Raw genomic sequence first — 20,133 nt, 5'->3', positions numbered from 1 at the left:
GAGGGGCAAGCCCACCCTATTGGGTCCTTACTCTTGCCTGGGTTCTCCAGGCCCAGGCCCCTTCTTACCTGGGTCAGGTTGGTTATATGACTCAGTGCCTTTTGGATAACTTTTAGTTAGATTTGTTTCCTAAAATTATTCCACTGGTGGTTTGGTTTTTGGCATCTCAGAGAGGGAGTCTAGGCCTTTGACTTGTTTACGCTTTTATTTGTTTACAATAAAAAATAGACTGATGCACACCCTCGGATGGGCACATGCATTCTGGGGACATTCTTGGTTCAAATGAGTCTTGAGAACTTGGGATATGTGGGGACAGCATCTCTGGGCACCCTAGCCCTCGTGTAAGTACTTGCTGAGAACAGAGTAAGAGACAGATTTAGACAGGCCCCTCTGGATGAGCAGGTCCACGCAGCAGCCATATTTCTTGGCGAAAGGCAGTGTCAGCTGGAAGGAAAAGCCAGTCTTATCCCTGATTTCCAGGCCAGTTGCCTACTCTGGCTCTGTGGGCAGGGTTCTCCTGGCTGGACAGGCACAGGGACAGGACAAGGCCAGTTGTTGGGAAACTTGGATGCTCTTGGGCGCAGTTCTACCCAAGGACATCTTATACTTAAACATGCATGTTTCCTGCCACTGTTTTTCCACTTTCTAGGTATAGATGTTGATTTCACCTTCCTAGTCAGGACAGAAGCCTAATAATATGGCACTAGTATGTTTATGGTAAAGATGTTATAATAATGTACTCGATTATAGAGCTACCAGATTAATGAGAAATTAGCTAATTCCTTTTCACCTATAATGTTTAATATAAACTTTGAACCCTAAAATTATGTTAAGGAATCAAAAAACAAAACCCTGGGTCATGGTCATTCCTTTTCCCTTACCAAACATTTTCTTTTTCTTTATAAAAATGCTTAAAAGGAACTTAGATATGAAAGGATTGTACAAAAATGGTGACATCACGGTTACTTAAGTAGGTAAAGTTGGTATCACCTGTTGAAAAGGTCTGACTCCCAATAGTTTCTCTGATATCAGCATCCCCAAACCCTGGGCTTTTGTGATGTGCATCCCTGAGTGTGGCCAGTGTTGTTAGCAATGAAGACAAAATTTGTATTATCGGAGGAAAACTACAGAAATAAGCAGCCTCAATACTGCTTTTGGCCAGTCTGGGCTGGTTCATTTCAGCCATCCTTTCCCCTGCCCCATCCTGGGCCCAGGGACCTGAGGTTTAGCTAGCTGCCTGTCTTGCTTACTGGGCAGCCAGATACAGTGTCTGTCTGAGATATCTGCAGGGTCACCATTCCCAGTGGGGTGCGGGTGGCTCTCACCTCCACCCAGCTGTGCAGGCGTTCCTGGGTATGCCGGTCATCCTTGAAGCCGGTGATAGCCAGCAAATCCACCACAAACTGCTTGGGGCTGATGTGCAGCGTCTGCCAGAAGAGCCCACTGTTAGGCAGGGCTGGGGGCAGGTGCCTGACACACATTTGCTCTTGGCCCCTCAGAGTGGGATGCAGAGCAGGGGCTTCCCTGGGCCTATAGTAGTTACAGGGAGGAGTGGTCACTGTCACTCCGTACTGCCTCGGCCAAGGCTTGGTCCTAATAATACTGCCCTGTCTCCCTGTCCCTGTTCTTGCCACCCTTCTGCCCCTAACCAATCCTCCCCCCCCCCGCCCCAATCCTGGCTTGCTTGCTTCTTGCCTGTACCACTCATTGTAGGGCAAGGGGACAGACAGGTGGAGAAGGAACAGGGCCTGAGGCCTATCACGTACCCATAGCCGGTTGGCCAGGGAGACCACCTTGGCCGTGATGGCTTTGGGGTCCTTTTGTCTGATGGAATCCAGGACGATGTCAGTCAGGAAGCGGTGACATTTCTGTGCATAAAACATCTCTTCCCAGGACAGAGAGAAACTCAGGAAAGTCACGTCTGTGGAGGAGAGAGTGGATGTGGCCCCATCTACCCACAGCTAGGGCCTTCGAGGCAGCCTGTAGTAAGGGCTCATGAGGGAGACAAAGGACCCTGGGTGGGGCCTGGGCATCCCCACAAGGTAGTGCAGGCCTGGCTCCATGTCCTCACCTCGGGGCAGGGGGCTGGCCGTGGGCAGTGTGCTCCTCAGGATGTTCTCCTGTGTGGTGTAGATGATGCTGTCCTCAAAGAACATGCAGGAGCCATCACTGCCCACCACGGGGGGGTGACTCACTTTGAGGATGACCCCTGCGCTCTCTAGGTCACTGGCCTCAGGCAGAGGCTGCTCAGGAGCAGGGTTTTCTGTAAAAGTAACATGGGGAAAGGGTCCTTAGGCCACCTCAGAGCTCAAGCAGGGAGTGGACCTGTAGTGACAGACCAGTAGGCAGCCACCCCAGCCTTCCAGCAGCTGCTGTCTCCAGCTTTCAGAAGTGGCACCTTGGATTGGCAGGGGCCTGTCTTCACTCTCCTCTCTTCATTGCCCTGGAATCATTGTAAACCATATCCTAAATTTCAGAACTCCAAGAAATTCTCCAAATTTGTCTGTTGAACCAAAGCTGATAATGAAATAAGGGCAATAATAATCCAGCTGGGGACTGGAAGTCTTTGTAAAATTATTAAATGAGGAGCTTTTGGGACAAGACTTTGATGTATGTCCACTCTGAAAAGTACGTTTGACAGACCAACTTGTGGCTTACAATCAGGGCTCAAGAAGGCCCCTCCAAGCCACTAAAAGGGAAGGTGACCGAATACACTGGGAAGGACGCTAAAGGAGCAGAGGAAACAGTCTATCATGGCAGTTCTTGGCACACCTCCCTGGGCTGCTCTGCACCTGTCCCTGACACAGCACACCTCTCCAGCTCCTTGTCCTCCATCCCACCTCAGTGACCATCCACCTCCTTGCAGTCACCCAAGCCAGAAACCTGACCCCTGCGGCCAATCCTCACTCTCATCCTCCCTTACCGTGTCTAGCCTGATTCATCCAGAATGATCTCACCACTTCTAATACTTCCCTTGCTGCTGCTGTGTTTCCTCTGCTTATGGAGCAGGCTTTCTGAATGTACACCCCAGTGCTTGCTCCCTCCTTGAAAATGCTACAGTGGCTGCCCAGTCCCCTTAGGATCAGGACAAAGTGCCAGGTCCTGAACTTGGGCCACAAGACCTGCTTTGATGACTGTCTCCCTTCTCCACCAAAGCCTGGCCTCCAGCCAGACAGATGACTTGGTTCCACAAGCACCAGTGCTTCCTCTTCCTTGGCCAACTCCCCAGCACCCCCTAGTGCTTTGTGCTCCATTATTTCCTGGGCACCCACTTCCCATATGCTTTCTGTGGTTTATCAGCTCCTCAAGCCACTGCACTGTGTTGGTTATGTGTATCTGCTGCTTGGCACAGCTGGCATGGGTGAGTGCAGGGTTCTAGTCCCCCTTTGTCACTGTGGTCTTGGTCAAAGTTTGCTTTTCCTGTTTAAATGAGGCCAGGTTCAAGGATGGCACAGGACTCACCTCTCTCCTTTGACCTCTGCTTGCCCCAGTCCTTCAGGGTGACAGCTCTTTTCATGGGGAAGTATGGCTTAAACACTGGCTCTGGCCCTTTGTCTTTGGCTCCAGCCCCTGCCTGCAGACCTGGGTCCTTCTCTGAGGCTGTGGAATGGCCTTTCCAGGAAGCTGTGTTGTTGGGCTGGGAAGCAGCCTCACTTCCCGAGGGGAGCTGCAGGGTGGCCTCATCCAAGGAGCTGATCCGGGGAGCTGTCAGTGGCTGGAGTTCCCACTGTTTGCAATTGACCATGTCCCATTCCCTCACCAAAGAGATGAGTTTCTGCATTGGCGTGACAGGAGGGTCTTTAGTTTCACATTTCTGTGTAAGGTTAACTGTGGCAGACTTCTTCTTGGGGGGACTTTCAGGGCAGGTCCCCCAGTGTCTGGGGTTGGCACACAGGCTGGAACAATGGGAGTATGTGCTGGGATTGCCCGCTCGCTTGGCACCTCGGCACAGGGACCTCTGGATGGTCTGGGAGTACTGCTCAGCCTCCTCCATTTGGCTGGACCTGGCCAGGGCCCCCTTGGCCTTGCTCCATGGAGTCCTGTCATTGCCATCCTGGAAGTCCACAGATGCACAGGCTGTAGACTGGAGAGGGAAGGCACAGCAGCTCCAGGCATGTTGTGCTTCCACATTAGAGCCTCCCCAGGTCTAATAGGCTGGCCTCTGAGACTCCCCTTGCTCACCCAGAATGATCCCATCCCCCATATGGTCATCCATCTGAGCTTTGCTCAGTCTGAGGGGCGTGGTGTCAGCCCTGGAACCTCATACCCCAAAGGGACATATCAGCGTCCTGGGCCACTTCAGCCAACACTTCCCTGTGCCTCCTCCCAGGTTCAGAGGCCAGTTTCTGTGCTAGGACCCAGGTAGGGCCTGCTGCACTCTGCTCTGCTGCCCAGTAGCAAGGCCTGTCCTGACTTTGTGCGAGTGTCCTTTGAGGACAATGCCAAACCAAAGAAGGCTGGGCCTCACCTCTTTGGCATCTCTACTGAACACCAGGGACTCTGGCCCTTCTGTCACCACGTGCAGCTTTCTGATGGGAAAAGCTTCTTCGTTTTCAGATTCCTTCTCCTGAGTCCATGACCTGCAGGCTCCGAAAAGGACTGGTTAGTGAGCAGAAGCTTCTGTTAGCCCATCGATCACCCAGTCTGGCTGAGAGTGAACTCTAGACAGTGGGGAAGAAGGGGCTTTTGCAGGGTTTTACTTAGGTCACTGCCCAGTCCTGGGCCTGTGCTACCTCCTTAACCCCAAGGAGAATAGGTCCTTCTGGGAGGTGGGTCTTAAGACAGGATTCCCAAGAGGAATGTATGTAAAGGAACAAACTCTAGAATGCGGTGCCTGGAGCAAAGTCCCCTTACTTGTATGCCTCACTTTGGACAAGGGCTTCTGAGAGAGACGGGATGTGGTATTCCTCCACCTCCTGACAGAAGAGGGGCCATTCCCTGTAAATGACAAGAGGTTGGGTGGACAGCTGGGTGAGAGGGCAGGGGAAGCATAGGCCTTCAGAGCTGCTGCCTTCAACAGCAGTTCACATGTTGGAAATACAACCTCCGCCCCGAAGGCTGCAAACTCAAGTTCCCTTTGTTACAAAGGGTGGGGTTTCATCATGTACTTTCTTTCCTTCACTTACTTAAATTCAGATGGTAAGAACAGTTTTCCAAGTCGCAGGAAATTGAGAACGTGTCGGAACATTTGGCCATCTCCGTGGATCAGCAGGGTCTGTCCATACGTGATCCAGTACGCTCTTTGAGGGTTGGACAGCAGTTCTGGGTACTGCAAGGGGTTGGACACCAGACAGTCAGTCTGTTAGTCAACAGGCTAGGTCTTCAGTAAGTCTTACTTCAATTAGTCTTCTCTTACTTCAATTTCCTGACCATTCTAGAGCAGAGGTTTTGGGATTTGCTGGCCACAGGAAGCCATACTGGGGAGTAGAGCATCTAGGGAGTAGCACATTGTCTCTGCTTCAAGTTTTGCTGGTCCCTAGACCACCCTCTTGAGGCATTTGGGAACCGCCCCCCTAACCTCCTGCTCAATACGGGCCTCCTCCCTACCCAGACACCTCCCAGCCTTCCTAGCCTGCTGTTTCCATGGTGAAAGCAGGGAGAAGTTCCTTGTTCTAAGCAGGTGCTAGAGGTTGTGTGAGGGTCAGGTGACAGGTTCCAAAGCAGCTCAGCTACAGAAGCCAAAGGGAGAGTGGGATGGCCCGGGGCTGGCAGTACCTTCAGCAGGGTCTGCAGTGTGGTTGCATACCAGTGACTTCCAACATAAACCTTGATGATCTGTTGGGGGGAATACACAGTAATTTCTGCCATCCACTCCTCATCTAAGGAAACCAATGAGAAGGAACATGTCACATGGGCCGGAAGGGAAATTTCACAGTGTATTGCACGTTGACTCTATCTTTATTAGTCATATTGCGTTGTCTATCCTGAGAGGTAGCAGAAATCTGACACCAAACTTCTCTGCTGCTTAAGCCTCTCCTGGGTGGTGGGGTGAGTCTGGAATGGTAGCTTGGAGGGTCAGCCAGTGACTCTGGGGGTAGGGAGGGTAAGCCCTTTGGAATCCCAACCCCAAGGGCACTGCTGCTCTTCCCCTGACCCACCTTTCTCTCAAGAAAGCTGGACTGATGTTCCTGGCTACCTACGTTGCCAACTGCTTCTGGTTTCTGGCTGGTGTGCCCTGGTGTGTGTAACTTTTCACATAGCTACTTAGACTGGCACTAGGAGACCCTCGTTATGCTCACGGTGTGGTGAATATCCCAGAGCCAGCTCTCATCAATTCACCATCACTTCTATAGAGAACAAGCCTCTACACATGTCTGAAAATGGGACTTTCTTCTGGGGATAACAAGACTTAGGCTTTGTTGTGATGAGCTTTGTAATGAGTGAAGGGTATATAATTAGATTGTGAGCTCTGTGACGATAAGGACTGGGTTTGTTTCACTCATTTCTATACACTTAGAGTCTACTTTTGTCCTGGTACATAGTAGATGCTCAATAAATGTTGAATGTTGCAGAATAACAGTAATACAGCATAAACTTGACCTGAAAAACTTTTTCTTAATAGGTGATAGGCAGATGGTGAAAACAATACTGTCTTTGGCCTCAGATTTCAACTCCAGCTCAATCATGATCTAAGTATGTGATTTGAGCAAGTTACGTCCCAGAGCCTCTACCTTGTCTGTTAAACAGACTCAGGGACTGTTTCTCCCTGGACGGCAGGCAGTGAGGACCAAGCAAGCACAGCGGGTCAGCACCCACAGCGGGAACCAGCGTGCTTTGGGCATGGTGCAGCCCCGCAGTGGGTCGGTCTGCAGTGTTTGAGGCTATGCGTGGGCTTGGAATAAGGAGGGGTCACTTAACGTGAAAATTTCTCTTTAGGCAAACCCACAAGTGTCTGTCTGTCTGGCTTTCCTTTCCTCTTTCATCTACAGTTACTAGCCCTGACTAGCCTCATCTTTCCCCTCTGACCCTCCAGACCTGCCCCTGATACTAAATTCAGAACAAGAAGCTTCCTGATTTACTGAGCACATCCATGGGTGCCAGGGTCTTCAGCTCCAGATAAGTCTTCAGAGCCACTTTCATTGGCTCATAGGTGATGTCCCTCTTGTCCAGGAAGGCACACAGCTCATACACCTCAGAAATGGTTTCGGTCAAGGGCAGCCGGCAAGTCCCCAGCCAGTTCCTGCCCAGAGGAAAGGCCTGTCACCGAGAGCCTCAGCACCATACCCCAAGAGAGTCCAGCCTGCCAGCTCTGTGTCTAGAATGTCTAGCACTAGCACTGGCTCAAACCTGTTGTCACCAACACCATTTCCCTGATTTAACTGGAAATCTGGTGGGATCTTGTAGGACAGTAAGCTTGAACACACAGGCTTGCCCTTCTGGAGCTGAGCTTGACCTGTTTCAGCAAAGCCCTCTACACTGACTAACTGCAAGCCTCCAGGCCCTGTCTCAGGATGAAAAGCCAGGCCAGGGCCCAGCCATATACTTCCTGCCCCCGTAAGTGTCTGCCCAAGGCATCTAGTCACTATGTGGCAGCCTGCCATGGTCTGGTAGGTTATTAATATCTGTGTGTCCAAGAAAGTTTGAACACCAACCCCCTGCCTCCAAAGGCACTTGCCTTTGCCCTCACTGACATTAGGGGTGGGCCACAAAGGCCCAAAACAACAATATTAGGGTTCCACTCTGAACCTTAGTTTCCCCTTCTATAAACAGGATTGGAATCCATGCCCCTGCACTAATGGGGACATTCTGAGCTCGTCCCTCAAGGCGAGGGCCAGGCATCACCTCCTCAGTGAAGCTTGCCTTGTGGGGACTCATCCCGAGCTCTGGCCTCTCTCTGCATCCAGTGAGCCTCCCAAGAGCTGGGGGAGGACTTTGTAGGAGGATATGCATGGTTGGGGGGGGGGGGTTAATACTTAGCATCCTGAGGGGTTTGACTGTGGCTTGGTCACCTCAGATCTAGCACAGGAGTAGAACCAGAGCAGTGGTTTGCAGAGGACAAGGATATGGAATAGTTCGGAAGTTTTAAACTTGGGAAACCTTGTACCCTGGTGGGAGTGGCTAAAAAGATGGGTGTGCCCCCAAGGATATTACTTCCCCCCCTGCTGGTAGGCAGGGCCCCAGGTTAGTTCCTAGAGAAAGGCAAAGCCTACTCTGAGTGGGACTGAGCTGTCCTGCTAGGGGGGCTTTACTTGACATGCTGGAAGAGAACTCCATTCCCTGTGATGTACAGTCTGCTGCCGTCTAGCGTGCTCTCGATGCGGAGCTGTCCCAGCGCGGAGTCTGGGTACTTGACCAGCACACCCAGGGCCATCATGTACAGTGGCTTCACAGAATCCAGGCTTGCTGCATGGCCCCCATGTCCTGGGCTTGGAGGAGGACAGGAGGTCCGGGAACAGCCACCTGTGCCGGGAGAAAGGGGTGACTCCTAGACCCCTCTCAGTCATACCTGTACTGGAATCTTTGGGTCTCCTTCATGCTAGTGCTTTGAATTAGCACTGAGGCGTAGAGGAAGCTTATTTCCTTGCATAACCCAAATCCGGATCTTCTCAGAATCAGTATAATTTTCCATATTCTGAGTCAGGTTTAGTTTAGAGGTCAAAAATATTTGTTGGGAGTTAGGGTGGGGAGAAGAGAAAAATCTACTGTATCACTAACATTTGGAGTTCAGAATTTTCAATGCAGCAGCCATCTGGCCCAGCCCCTGCAGGAATCTCTCTTAGTTCCAGGTTCTGCTCTAATTATGTATACAGTTAGCACTATAGCTTCCCAGATTCACAGTATGTGTCATTGCTGGCAGGATTTTCCCCAGAAACACACTGTGTGGTGTTTCTTCCAGGTTGGGCATTTGGGTTGCTGGCTCCAGGGCAGCACCTTGTTCTCCTGCAGTGGGCACAATGCAGTGTGCAGTGGCAGCAGCGGGCTGAAGAGCAAGCTGCTAGGTGATTTTCATGGATCACCTCCAATCCCAAGAGCAACCCTAAAAGAGGGGCAGTGCTGTCCTCACATCACAGATGAGAAACTGTCCTGAGAGACTAATTAAGCACCTTTCTCAAACTGCAAAGCAAGGCAGGGGCAGAACTGGGATTTGAGGGCAGCTCTGTCCATCTCCAGGGCTCCTGAAGCCGTTTCCCCTTGGTATGGTGCTTTATAAAAGGCAAAGCCGACACTCCTGGGCGACTGCTGCACAGCTTACAGAGCCCAGCTGCAGATCCGCTGCCCTCTGTCTTCACACAGCTCTTGTGGGGTATGCTCCCCTCCACCAAGCTGAGGAGCAAAAGCCCTTGGGGGAGGGATTTGGAGTCACATCCCCATAAGTGGATTGTTAGAGCCTAGGACAGACTCCTGAGATCTGCTGCAGGATGCCATTGCACCCAAATAGGATAGGACTCTATTTGTGGGGAAGGAGGTTGGGAGAGTGAGGCCTGAAGACAGGGAGAGGCCCCTTCCCATGGGATAAATGTCTGGTGGTGTGCAGAACACACTTCACACGTGCTGTGCATTCTTGGTTCTAGACATCCTCAGAATGCCAGCTGAGGTCACAATGATGTAGCTAGCTCCTTCGACATGCACAGTAGCTTTCATGGATGTGCAGGAATTGCAAAATGGGATGATGAAAAGCAAATAGAAAACGTGAGGGGAAGAGGAAGCTGGAATGAGGTAGGACCAGGAACATGAAGGCCTGATCTGGACCAGGGTCAGGAGCAGGCAAAAACAGACTGCCTCTGAAATAGGGGACGTGGGAATTTGCAGGCGGGTGGGAACAAGGAAGCACTAGTGAGGAATTTGCTCAAGCATTTCCCACGCCCCCCAGCTGTGCCTAGAAAACAAAGGACAGGAATGGCAGGTGGGTGCTACAAGTTTCCAGTGGTTCGTTCACTCCTTCCCCAAGCAGAGCAGACCTGCCCTGCCCTTGGGAAGTTTGCCATCAGGCTCAGCCTCCCTCCCTAGGACATTCTGGCCTGGTTTCCTACCTACAGCCACTGTTGGCTGCAAGCCACCCACCCTCAGTGGAGAAGCTGAACAGACAGGCCACACAGGACTTGAGGTTGAAATTCCTCTTTTTGGATTTTAAGACAGCCCGAACAGCTGCTTTTTTCACAAGCACCCAAAGCCCAAAGCAGTTGTGGAAGAGGAGATGTCTGTTCTTGGCTTTTCCACCTCAAGACTGACTACCCCAGAATATCAAGGGGAGGGCAGGTTCCCCCCGGGGACATACCCGTGTTCATCCGGTACAGCCTCACAGCTTCGGTGAGCTCAGGGATTTCTAGAATTTCCACTTCTGCTTCTAACACATCTATGTTGGAGAAATTATCCGGTAGTAAAATCTTCTGTGAGCGAAGGAAATTCACTTGAAGAGCAAAGGAAAACAAAATGAGTTAATGAGGTTATTTCTAATTTAACTAAAAGTCCAAGTTTTGACAGGTTTTTGGTGCTGCAACTCATCCTAGGTTCTCCTTGTTCTAAAACAATTTCTAAACATACCTGGTCAGATTAGTTAGATTTAAGTCGGTGGTTTTCAAGGTGAAAGACCCCAGATTACTTTGTTTTCCTGTTTTTGAGTCCGTGGGTGTGGTCTCCTGTGTCCTGGCCTGGGGATCCCCAGAGAGGACCTCCTGGTGAGCCCGCCGGCCCTGAGACTTACCCTGTGAACCTTAACCCAAGAGCAGGTCATTCCAAAAGAGGGAGTTGTCTTGCTGCTTAGAGGAAGGGCCCAGCTGAGGCTGAGTTGGCAGGTGGCACTTGCAGTTTGTCCCTGCCTGGGTTGCAGTGTGGGAGGCAGAGTTGGAGCCAACACTACTGTCCTGTGTGAATCAACTTGGAGATTCAGAAGCACATCATGACAACTTTCTAGGTGACTACAATTATGAAAGGCTGGGGGTTCCAGGCATTTGGGAGCCTAGTACAACTAGAGTGTTTCCTGCCCTATTGATCTAGGTGGCAGCAGCATCTTACAATCAAAGAGGTCATTCAGCTCACACCCCCACCAGAGCTTGTCCTGAGGCAGTGGGGGGAGGGAGGCTCTCTTCTGTCCAGGGTTGAGGCTCTCATCCCTCCTTAGGCCACTAACTCAAGTGGACATTTCTACAGTGATTCTGGGGAACCTCGTTTCCTTTTATTCTGAGCTTCGTGGAAGTGAGAGCAGGACGGAACCATCTTTTGAAATACCCCTATTTTCTCATTTTACAGTGAGAGAAACTGAAGCCTAGAGCCTGCTTGGTTATGTAAGGGCAGAACAAGAAGAGTAGCTGACCTTGGGGTCCAGCTCAGGGCCTTGCCCTTCACGCCAACTCTTGTGGTCCCTGACACTGCCTCAAGTAGTTTCCAGTGCCCCCTCACACCCAGGTCATCCCCAAATGAACAAGGAATAAAATAGCCCCGAGGCTGGGATTCTGCTTGCCTCTAGGAAGGCTCTGTCATGCTCCCGCCACCTCTGCCCAGGGCTCTAAGCTACAAGCTGGGCCCCCGTGGAGTGTGGGTGGGGAAGGATGGACGTGTCCTGTCAGCCCATTCCCCTCCTCCACCCCCATCCCTACAGTACCCCCGCCCCCACAGAGCAATCACCAATGAACCGGAACTCGCTGCACTCGCACTCGATCAGGGCCACAGTCTCAGCCAGCCACAGCAGGTTGTCTTCTGTCACCAGGCTTGGGTACTTGGCCACTAGGTCTAGGGGCAGGAAGCAGTAGTGTACTTCGTCTTCTGTGTCTAACAGTGGTGTGTCCATCAGCCCCAAAGGTGCCTTGTCATGTAGGCCTGGAGGAGAATGTGCAGAGGAATGTCACTGCCTCCCAGAGGCCACTGGGGCTCTCACTAATCCAGGGGCCCCAGAAGAAGCTGGAAAGATCCACCCTGGAAATGGTCCCTGCCAGCTGCCTCCATTCTTTCTAGAGGCAACACTAAGGATTGGCAGGAGTGTGGCGGGGAGCAGGGCATGGAAATCTAATTGTCATTTCTACAGTGAGAGACAGTGGGACATGTTACGAAATTTTGACTTATGTACCAAAGCCATTAAAGTCACATTAGTTATCTATTTGCTTCTTTAAAAAAAAAAGATTTTATTTATTTATCTTTAGAGGAGAAGGGAAGGAGAGAAGGAGAGGAGAGAAAATATCAGTGTATGGTTGCCTCTCATGGGTCCCCTGCTGGGGACTGGCCTGCAACCCAGGCATGTGCCCTGACTGGGAATTGAACTCTGATCATGTGGTTTGCAGGCCCATGCTCAATCCACTGAGCTACACCAGCCAGGGCTGGTTCTTTCTAATTAAGCAAACCAACCATTGTGACTAATAGGTAAATCAGATCCTTCTGACTCTCCTGGAAGCCCAAAACTGGTCCACAATTGCAAAAGGTGACTGGTGTCTCAGAAAGGCCAATCTGTATTGCAAGGCACCCTTCAGTGGTCATTTGGGGACATCCCTTGTGTGGTAAAGTGGATGGTTTAAGAGGATGGTGGAGTTCCCTGACTACTAGGAAGCATGGAATGCAGCCCTGCCCTGCCCAAGTGAAGCCAATATGGGGAAGAATGAATGAATGTGGAGGGGCATGTTTGATGCCAGTGTGTACGTAGCCATGGAGAGGGCATGTGGCAGGGTACAAGATCAAAGGAGATGGTAGTGAGGGAGAGAAGCCCCCCAGAACTAGTTTAGAAATCAGGGTACTCTGCATGGAAGCTACTTCTGTTAGGATGAGAAGGGAAGCTGGTGGGGGCTTTAGGAAGACACCATCTGTGCTTATACCTGTGAAGGCTGGGCTTTTTATAGGAAATTCTGAGGGTTTGCTGATACACTTCCACGTTCGCCAGTAGTTCAGAGATGCTCTCTCTGCAACAGGTATGTCTGCAGGCCGCACACGTAGATGGTGCTTCCCTTCCTTCAGATTATCCAGAGTCTGTTGGATAAAGAAGATGACTGCTTTGAAAATTCTAAACCAGTAACTATCTACCAATCTAGAGTAAAATACCTGGAAAAATAATATGTGACTTGCTTTAGTAAATATGTGACTTGCTAAAGTGTTTTGAAATAGAGTCAGTCACACAAAAATGTAGCTTTAGGTCTATAAGATGATGTTCAAAATTTCAATGGTAATTTCTCTTCTGATTTTTGAAACAGTATTTTTGGGTTATAGTTTATGTGGATTCATAGAAATTTATCTTATACAATCTTAGGGCTAATTTATAGTTAATCATTAAAAACAAGATTTTCAGCCTGCGAACCAGAGGATTGCGGTTTGATTCCAAGTCAGGGCACATGCCTGGGTTGCAAGCCAGTTCCCAGAAGGGGACGCATGAGAGGCAACCATACATTGATGTTTCTCTCCCTCTCTCCTTCCCTCCCCCTCTAAAGATAAATAAATAAAATCTTTTAAAAAATCACTTCTTTAAAAAAAAAAAGACAAGATTTTCAGTTATCATTGCCCCTCAAGAGTTCAAATATCCTTTTTTAAAAAATATTTTATTTATTTAATTTTAGACAGAGGGGAAGGGTGGGAGAAGAAGAAGAGAGAGACTGTGGTTGCCTCTCACGCAACCCACACTGGGGACCTGGACTGGGAACCAAACTGGTGACCCTTTGGTTCACAGGTCAGTGCTCAATCTGCTGAGCCACACCAGCCAGGGCTCAGAAACCCTTTTTGACCTGTTATAAGTGTTTTGCTGTGCTTGTTCTCTGTGTTCATCCTAACCATGGAATGTGGTCTAAGTAGGGAAGTGGAGGTGGTACAGGGTACATTTTCCAAACCGCTTTCAGTCATTTGCTTATTTACCCTAACACCTCTGGGAGATAGATGTGGTGTTCACATTCCCATTTTGCCGATGAGGCTTTTGTGGCCAAAGGATCTGTGACTTGCCCAACCAGTCTTCCAAGCCCGGAGCTTCTCCACTTCAAGGGGCAGGTGCCCAGGGACTGGGTTGAGGCTGGGGTGGAGCACACCATCCAGGAAGCGCTGAAGCCCAGGGCACAAGGTGGACTGGGTGTCTTAGTATCCCCTGCACTCAGGGACCGATTCTCCCTCAAAAGTCCTGCCCAAGGGGCAGGTTATCATAACATTAATCCCATTTTTCTGTCTCTAGCTTAGAAGAAAATAGAACTTTCTTAAGAAATTTTTGGTTATAGCTATAAAAGTCATCCTTTAAAGGTACCACATGACCAAAATTTTTCTCTAAAAGCCTCATAATGGACAGAACATCTCAGATTTGGTACAAAACTAATAAAAGAACCTGCTTCTAATTCCTAGCTACTCAGGTAAAGCTCTTGTGAAGCTGCTCATGGGAATCCTGAGATTTGAGAAGAGCTCTCTGGTGGCTGTGGCTATAAACTACCCACATAACTGCTTGAAGTCTGCAAAAGGAGGGGACCAGAGTGAGTCTTCCCCACTTTGGGTAGCTGGTGGACTAGTGGAAGGACTGGGGTATGAGTCTGGACTCTGTCCCTTAAAAGCTAACATTTATTGCCCAGGCACTTTCAAACAGAATCCTCCTGCTTTGGCTGGGTACTTCAGTTGGTTAGAGTATCATCACAGTACACCAAGGTTGTGAGTTTGATCTCTGGTCGGGGCACATACAAGAATCAACCAATGAATGCAGAAATAAGCAGGACAGCAAGTCTGTCTGTCTGTCTCTCCCCCTTCCTTTCTCTCTCTAAAATCAATAAATCAATTAAAAAAATAAACTGAATCCTCCTAAAGTTCCCCCGATCCATAAAATAGGCTCTGGTACTATTAGTCCCATTTAGCAAATGGGAAACATGACCCAGAAAGAGAAAGAGTACTCGGTGCCCCAAGTCAGTGGAGATGCTGAGAATGGGACTCTAGGGCCCATGCTCTTAACCACTGTTCTTAACAGCTGCCTCCCACTCCCCACCTAACCTCTCCAAGCCTCAGCCTCCTCACATGTGCAGTGGAGATAGTAAAATCTGGGGGGTGGTGTTGTAGGAATTCAAGGAAATAATGTAAATGTTAATTTCCTTTATCTTAGTGGTAAGAACCCAAACTACCTTTCCACCTTTGTCTCCCACCAGTATTTTGACCCCATCCCATCATCAGTGACACTAAACTCCACAAAACTCGACACCCCTTGTTCCGTGATGCCTCCTCAACTTTATCTATGCTGTTCCCTCTACCCAGAATACTTATCTTCTCCCTTCTCTGCCTGAAGACTATGGAGCCTGCTCCAGCCAGAGTGGGTCACCCCCCCTCCTTTGTTCCCACAGACCTGCAAATGTCTCTATGTGGGCCTGGCTTGGAGAGGGAGAGAGGCTGACAAGAAGAAAGGGCTCAGCTTGGGTCTGATTGGTGTTGCACTGAAAAATGTTGGATAAAGATGCAAGAAAAGAGAGTGAAACTAGGGAGAGCCTTCAAGTGACAACATACATTCTGAGTTCCTGCTAAGCTGACTGCATCACAGGAACTTGAACCTGCCATTTATTTCACCTGCAGATTCAAATCCTGAGATTCTATCTCAGTGGAAGGAACAATGGTGCCCTTGAACAACTCTAAATTGGCCATTGGGAAGGGGACAAGTTGGGAGAGGAAAATCCCTGCTTGGGAGAACAACCTGTTTGAGGATGGGCCTGGATGCTCTATCTGGAGGTTCTGCTTAGTCCCCAGGTATATCTTTTGGTGTGGGTCAGTAATGACAGTTCAATTAGCTTGAGAGATCTATTTTGTAGAAATGAAATCTCCCTTTCTTTCTTCTTCTTTTTTTTTAAAAGATTTTACGTATTTATTTTTAGAGAAAGGGAGGGAGAAAGAGAGGGAGAAAAACATCAATGTGTGGCTGCCTCTCACATACCCAACAGGGGACCCAGCCTGCAACCCAGGCATGTGCCTTGACTGGGAATCAAACCAGTGACCCTTTGGTTCACAGGCTGACACTCAATCCACGGAGCCACACCAGCCAGGGTGAAATCTCCCTTTCTTGCTACTGACACTATATAAAGTGTGAGCAGTACCATTTCTGCTACGAAAACTTTGTAATATTTTGATTACATGTTGAAATGATAGTACTTTAAATATACTGAGTTAAATAAAATATAAATAAAATATACTTTAAATGAAATATAATAAAATTAATGTCACCTTTTTATTTTTTTAAATGTGGCTACTAGACAGTTTAAAATTACATATGTCATTCACTTTATATTTGCATTGTATCATCCCCTTCTGTCCTTAAAGCATATAGGAATAATGTCTGGTACCCAGAATGCTTTCAGTAAATACTGGCTGAATGCATTAAGTTGGACTGCCTCAGAAGGGTCTTTAGGCTAAGAATTGGCAAACTCCATTTTCTCCAAGCAAAGTGTTTGTACATTTAGGCAAGAACCTGAGTATCTGAACAGGCCTTAGCAGCAAATAAAGTGATGGAAATATATGAGGTTGTTGATTTGCTTGAGATGGCTGTTCATTCTCCAGCTGTATTTACACTCTGTTTCAATGAATAAATACTACCTAAGTTGTGCCAACCTAAATGCTTATTTCTTTGAAAACACCATTTCCAAAAACGTAAGCACCTGTTTTATGGTCTGTTTGAGAAAAGCCAATTCTCATGATTCAGTGAATGCTCAGCCGTTCTGCTCACAACTTGAAACTTTGGAATTGAACCAATTTATTGGCCTTTGAGCTGTTACCTCCCATTTAGAAGTTACTTTCCAGTTATGTTTTGTCTCAGTTTGGGAAGTGAAGAGAGCAGAGAAGTTAAAGGGTTTGATAAATGTTTGTATTATAGGCTTATGCTCTTTAAAAGGGTTCTTCAAAAAATTGCCTTTATCTTTTTGATTTTCAGCAATGAACAACTGGCTCCTTTTCCATCACAAAATGATGCCGTGGTATAGAGTCACCAGCAATCTTGACTTGCCAGGCCATTTAAGTCATTTTGAAGCCACTTGTAAGCAATTCTATTATTCTATTCTTGGGGTAGTTGAAGAAAATTTAATTCAGCTGGGTAGCTTGGAAAAAAAGAGAATACTACAACTACTGTACTGGAGTATGTAAGCATTTTGATTTCCAAATGCATAACTTTTAAGAGAAAACATTGAATTATTTAGTAAGGAGTATCCATAAAAACATTTGTTATAACTGCTCTCACTCCTACATGACCCAGATATGCATGGTCTACCTCAGTTTTCTTCTAAGAGGTGTTGGGGAGACACAGTTGGCTGTGCACTGACCTGCAGTGTAGCTCGTTGGGTCAGTTGCTGCAGAGGTAACGTAAGTAACACTTTGTCCAGACAGTGGGGTTAATATGGGGTATGGCCAAGGGTTCTTCCCAGTTATAATATTTAGTTCTTCCAGGATGAAAAAGAAGTCATTGTTAAAAAATGAAGAACAAACCACTTAAGATAAGCTACCGGAATGATTTCTGGAGTTTTGAGAAAATTTAAGAAAGAAGGTAATGGTCTTTGGTGATACCTTAATGGATATAAGTAAAGGCATTTAAAGCTCTTACAATGGAAAACAGAGAAGAGAAGGCAAAGAAAAAATTATGCAGTTTGGAGGACATTTTCCTTTGTTGTAAGTGAATTTTGTGGCCCTAACAGGCACAATGAGAAGTAATATTCTTGATGAATCTTATAGATTTTAAATCTCAGACACAGTGTATATAGCAAGCCCTACAATTTCTAAAGTGTTCACATTTTAAAATTCAACAACAAAAACAGAAAAGCTTAAAATAGGATTTCCAAGAGTCAAAGGCACCCTCTCAGGGGGTGGTTAAGTTCCATTTCGGGTTAATGGTGGCAAGCTGCTCATATAGATTAGTCAGAGTCAGGTTGAAATCCTTTATTCAGAACATGCATTCCCAGCATATTTTAAAAATTATTTTAGCCTACTCATCACAATTCCCCATTAAGAGCAACCAATATACATCACAGTTAATGATGTAAGGCCTACATTTACGGATCACCACTCCTAGAAGATGAGAGTATCTTACCTGCAACAAAGGCATCAGCTGCAAACCTAGTGCTTGCTCATAGAGCAAGTTCAGTTCTGCACAACTGGAGAAGGAGAGTTTCGAGGTGTAGAGGTAATAGTGCACGTGCCTAAATGTGGACCCATCTCTGTCAATGAATAGCCTCTGGCTTTCCAAAGAGGTCAAAGTTGAAGCCTCTCTCCATAATAGGGAGTCTGGGAACTGAGCAAGTTTGCTTCTGGGAACTGAGAAATGCCAGCCCCCAACGTTGAAATGAAACAAATCTTCTGCTGACTCATGGGGCATGCCAGGCTCCTCCTAAAGGGGAATAAAAAGAGAGATATACAAGACATAGACACAAAAAGCATCCACATTGGAAAGCGAGAAGTAAAACTATTTCGATTTGCAGATGATGTGACTTTTCATACAGAAAAGTCTAAGGAATCCACTAAAAATTGTTAGAATAAGTTCAACAAGGTTGATTAATATAGAAAAATCAATTGTATGTTCATATTACTGGCAATGAACTACCCAAAAGTGAAATTATGAAAACAATTCCACTCACAATAGTATCAAAAATAACAAAATATTTAGGAATAACTTTAACAAAAGAAGCGTAGTACTTGTACTCTGAAAACTTCAAAATATTGTTTAAAGAAATTTAACAAGACCTGCCCTGGCTGGTGTCGCTCAGTGGATTGAGCACCAGCCTGAGAACCAAAGGGTTGCCAGTTAGATTCCTGGTAGGGCACATACTTGGGTTGTGTGCCAGGTCCCCATAGGGGGCTTGCAAGAGGTAACCTCACATTGATGTTTCTCCTTTCTCCCTTCCTCCCCCTCTATCTAAAAAAAATAAAATAAAATATTTTAAAAAATAAAAAGAAAAAAAACCAAATGTTTAAAAAAATCCCATGTTTATGGACTGGAAGACTTAATATTGTTAAGATGGCAATACTTCCAAATTGATCTACAGATTGAATGCAACCCCTAAGAAAATTCCAAATGTTTTTATTTGAAAAAATGGACAAGCTATATTAAAATGTATAGGGAAATACAAGGGACCCAGAATAGTCAAGCAATCTTGAAAAGGAGAACAAAATTTGAGGATTCACACTTTCTGCTTTCAAAACTTACAACAAAGCTACAGTAAGTAATCAAGATGGTGTGTTACTAGTATAAGAAGAGACATATGAATAAGTGGAATAGAATTAAGAGCCCAGAAATAAACCTTTACATTTATGGTTAACTGAATTTTAACAAGGGAGCCAAGACAACTAAATTCAAAGAATAGCCTTTTCAAAAAATGGTGCTGGTACTGGACATTCACATGCAAAAAAAAAAAAAAGGGGGGGGGATTTTGGACCCTTACCTCACACCATACACAAAAATTAACACCGAATGGCTTATATTAGAGCCAAAAAGATAGAAACCTTAGAAGATAAAAATCTCCATGACCTTGGATTATGCAATGTCTTTTAGATAAGGTATCAAAAGCAGAATTAAAACAAATTAAATAAAACTTCATCAAAAGTAAAAACTTTTTGCCCTGGCTGGTGTGACTCAGTTGGTTGGAGCATCATCCTGTAACAGAAGGGTTGCAGGCTTGATTCCCAGTCAGGACACATGCCTAGGTTGCAGGTTCGATCCTTGGTCCAGGTGCATATAATACCCCATCTGGGTGCATAGGGGAGGCAACCAATTGCTGTTCCTCTCGCATCGATGTTTCTCCCTCCCCTCCTCTCTCTCTAAAAGCAATAAAAAAATGTCCTCAGGTGAGGATAAATGAAGTAAAATAAATAAAAAAACTTTGATGTTCCAAAGGACACCATCTAGAAAGTAAAAACACAACCCACAGAATAAAACAAAATATTTGTAAATCTGATGAAGAACTTGTGTTTAGGCTGTATAAAGAACTCTTACAACTCAGTAATTAAAAAGACAAATAACCAAATTTAAAAGTGAATAAAGATTCTTAATAGGCACTTCTCCAAAGAAGATACATAAATGGCCAATATTACACACAGAGACACCCCTCATTAGCCATCAGGGAAATGCACAGAACTCACAATGAGAAAACACTTCACACCCACTAGGATGGCTTGAATCAGAGTGATGGATAATAACAAGTGTTGGCAAAGACTGGAGACATTGAAACTCTTATACACTCCTGGTGGGAGTATAAAATGGTGCAATGCTCTGGAACACAGTTCAGTGGTTTCTCAAAATGTTAA

At 47.0% G+C, this 20,133-nt stretch overlaps 1 protein-coding gene across 1 annotated transcript; it reads right to left on the bottom strand.

Annotated features, from left to right (window-relative positions):
- Nucleotides 1-330: 330 nt before the first annotated feature.
- On the bottom strand, nt 331-19,586 carry KCTD19 (potassium channel tetramerization domain containing 19). Its single transcript, XM_037162536.2, has 16 exons — nt 19,572-19,586; nt 17,924-18,220; nt 12,738-12,888; nt 11,563-11,754; nt 10,217-10,348; nt 8,190-8,400; nt 7,020-7,180; nt 5,716-5,819; nt 5,127-5,269; nt 4,855-4,938; nt 4,469-4,580; nt 3,463-4,084; nt 2,072-2,263; nt 1,767-1,921; nt 1,326-1,427; nt 331-444 (listed from the first exon to the last, which is right to left on the bottom strand). The coding sequence occupies exons 1-16, from the start codon at nt 19,584-19,586 to the stop codon at nt 331-333; spliced, it is 2,787 nt and encodes a 928-aa protein (XP_037018431.2).
- Nucleotides 19,587-20,133: the final 547 nt, after the last annotated feature.

The sequence above is a fragment of the Artibeus jamaicensis genome, unplaced genomic scaffold (genome assembly GCF_021234435.1).
Source record: "Artibeus jamaicensis isolate MK-2021 breed Jamaican fruit bat unplaced genomic scaffold, CSHL_Jam_final contig_464, whole genome shotgun sequence".
Taxonomy (NCBI): domain Eukaryota; kingdom Metazoa; phylum Chordata; class Mammalia; order Chiroptera; family Phyllostomidae; genus Artibeus; species Artibeus jamaicensis.
The sequence above is the reverse complement of the archived record's forward strand: the minus strand, read 5'-3'. Positions and strand labels throughout refer to the sequence as shown.

Coding starts and splice junctions, on each gene's coding strand:
- KCTD19 (XM_037162536.2), bottom strand. Junction 4,085..4,468: donor TCAGTAGAGATGCCAAAGAG/GTGAGGCCCAGC, acceptor TTCCCTCTCCAG/TCTACAGCCTGTGCATCTGT. Junction 1,428..1,766: donor CCCTGGCCAACCGGCTATGG/GTACGTGATAGG, acceptor CTCTTCTGGCAG/ACGCTGCACATCAGCCCCAA.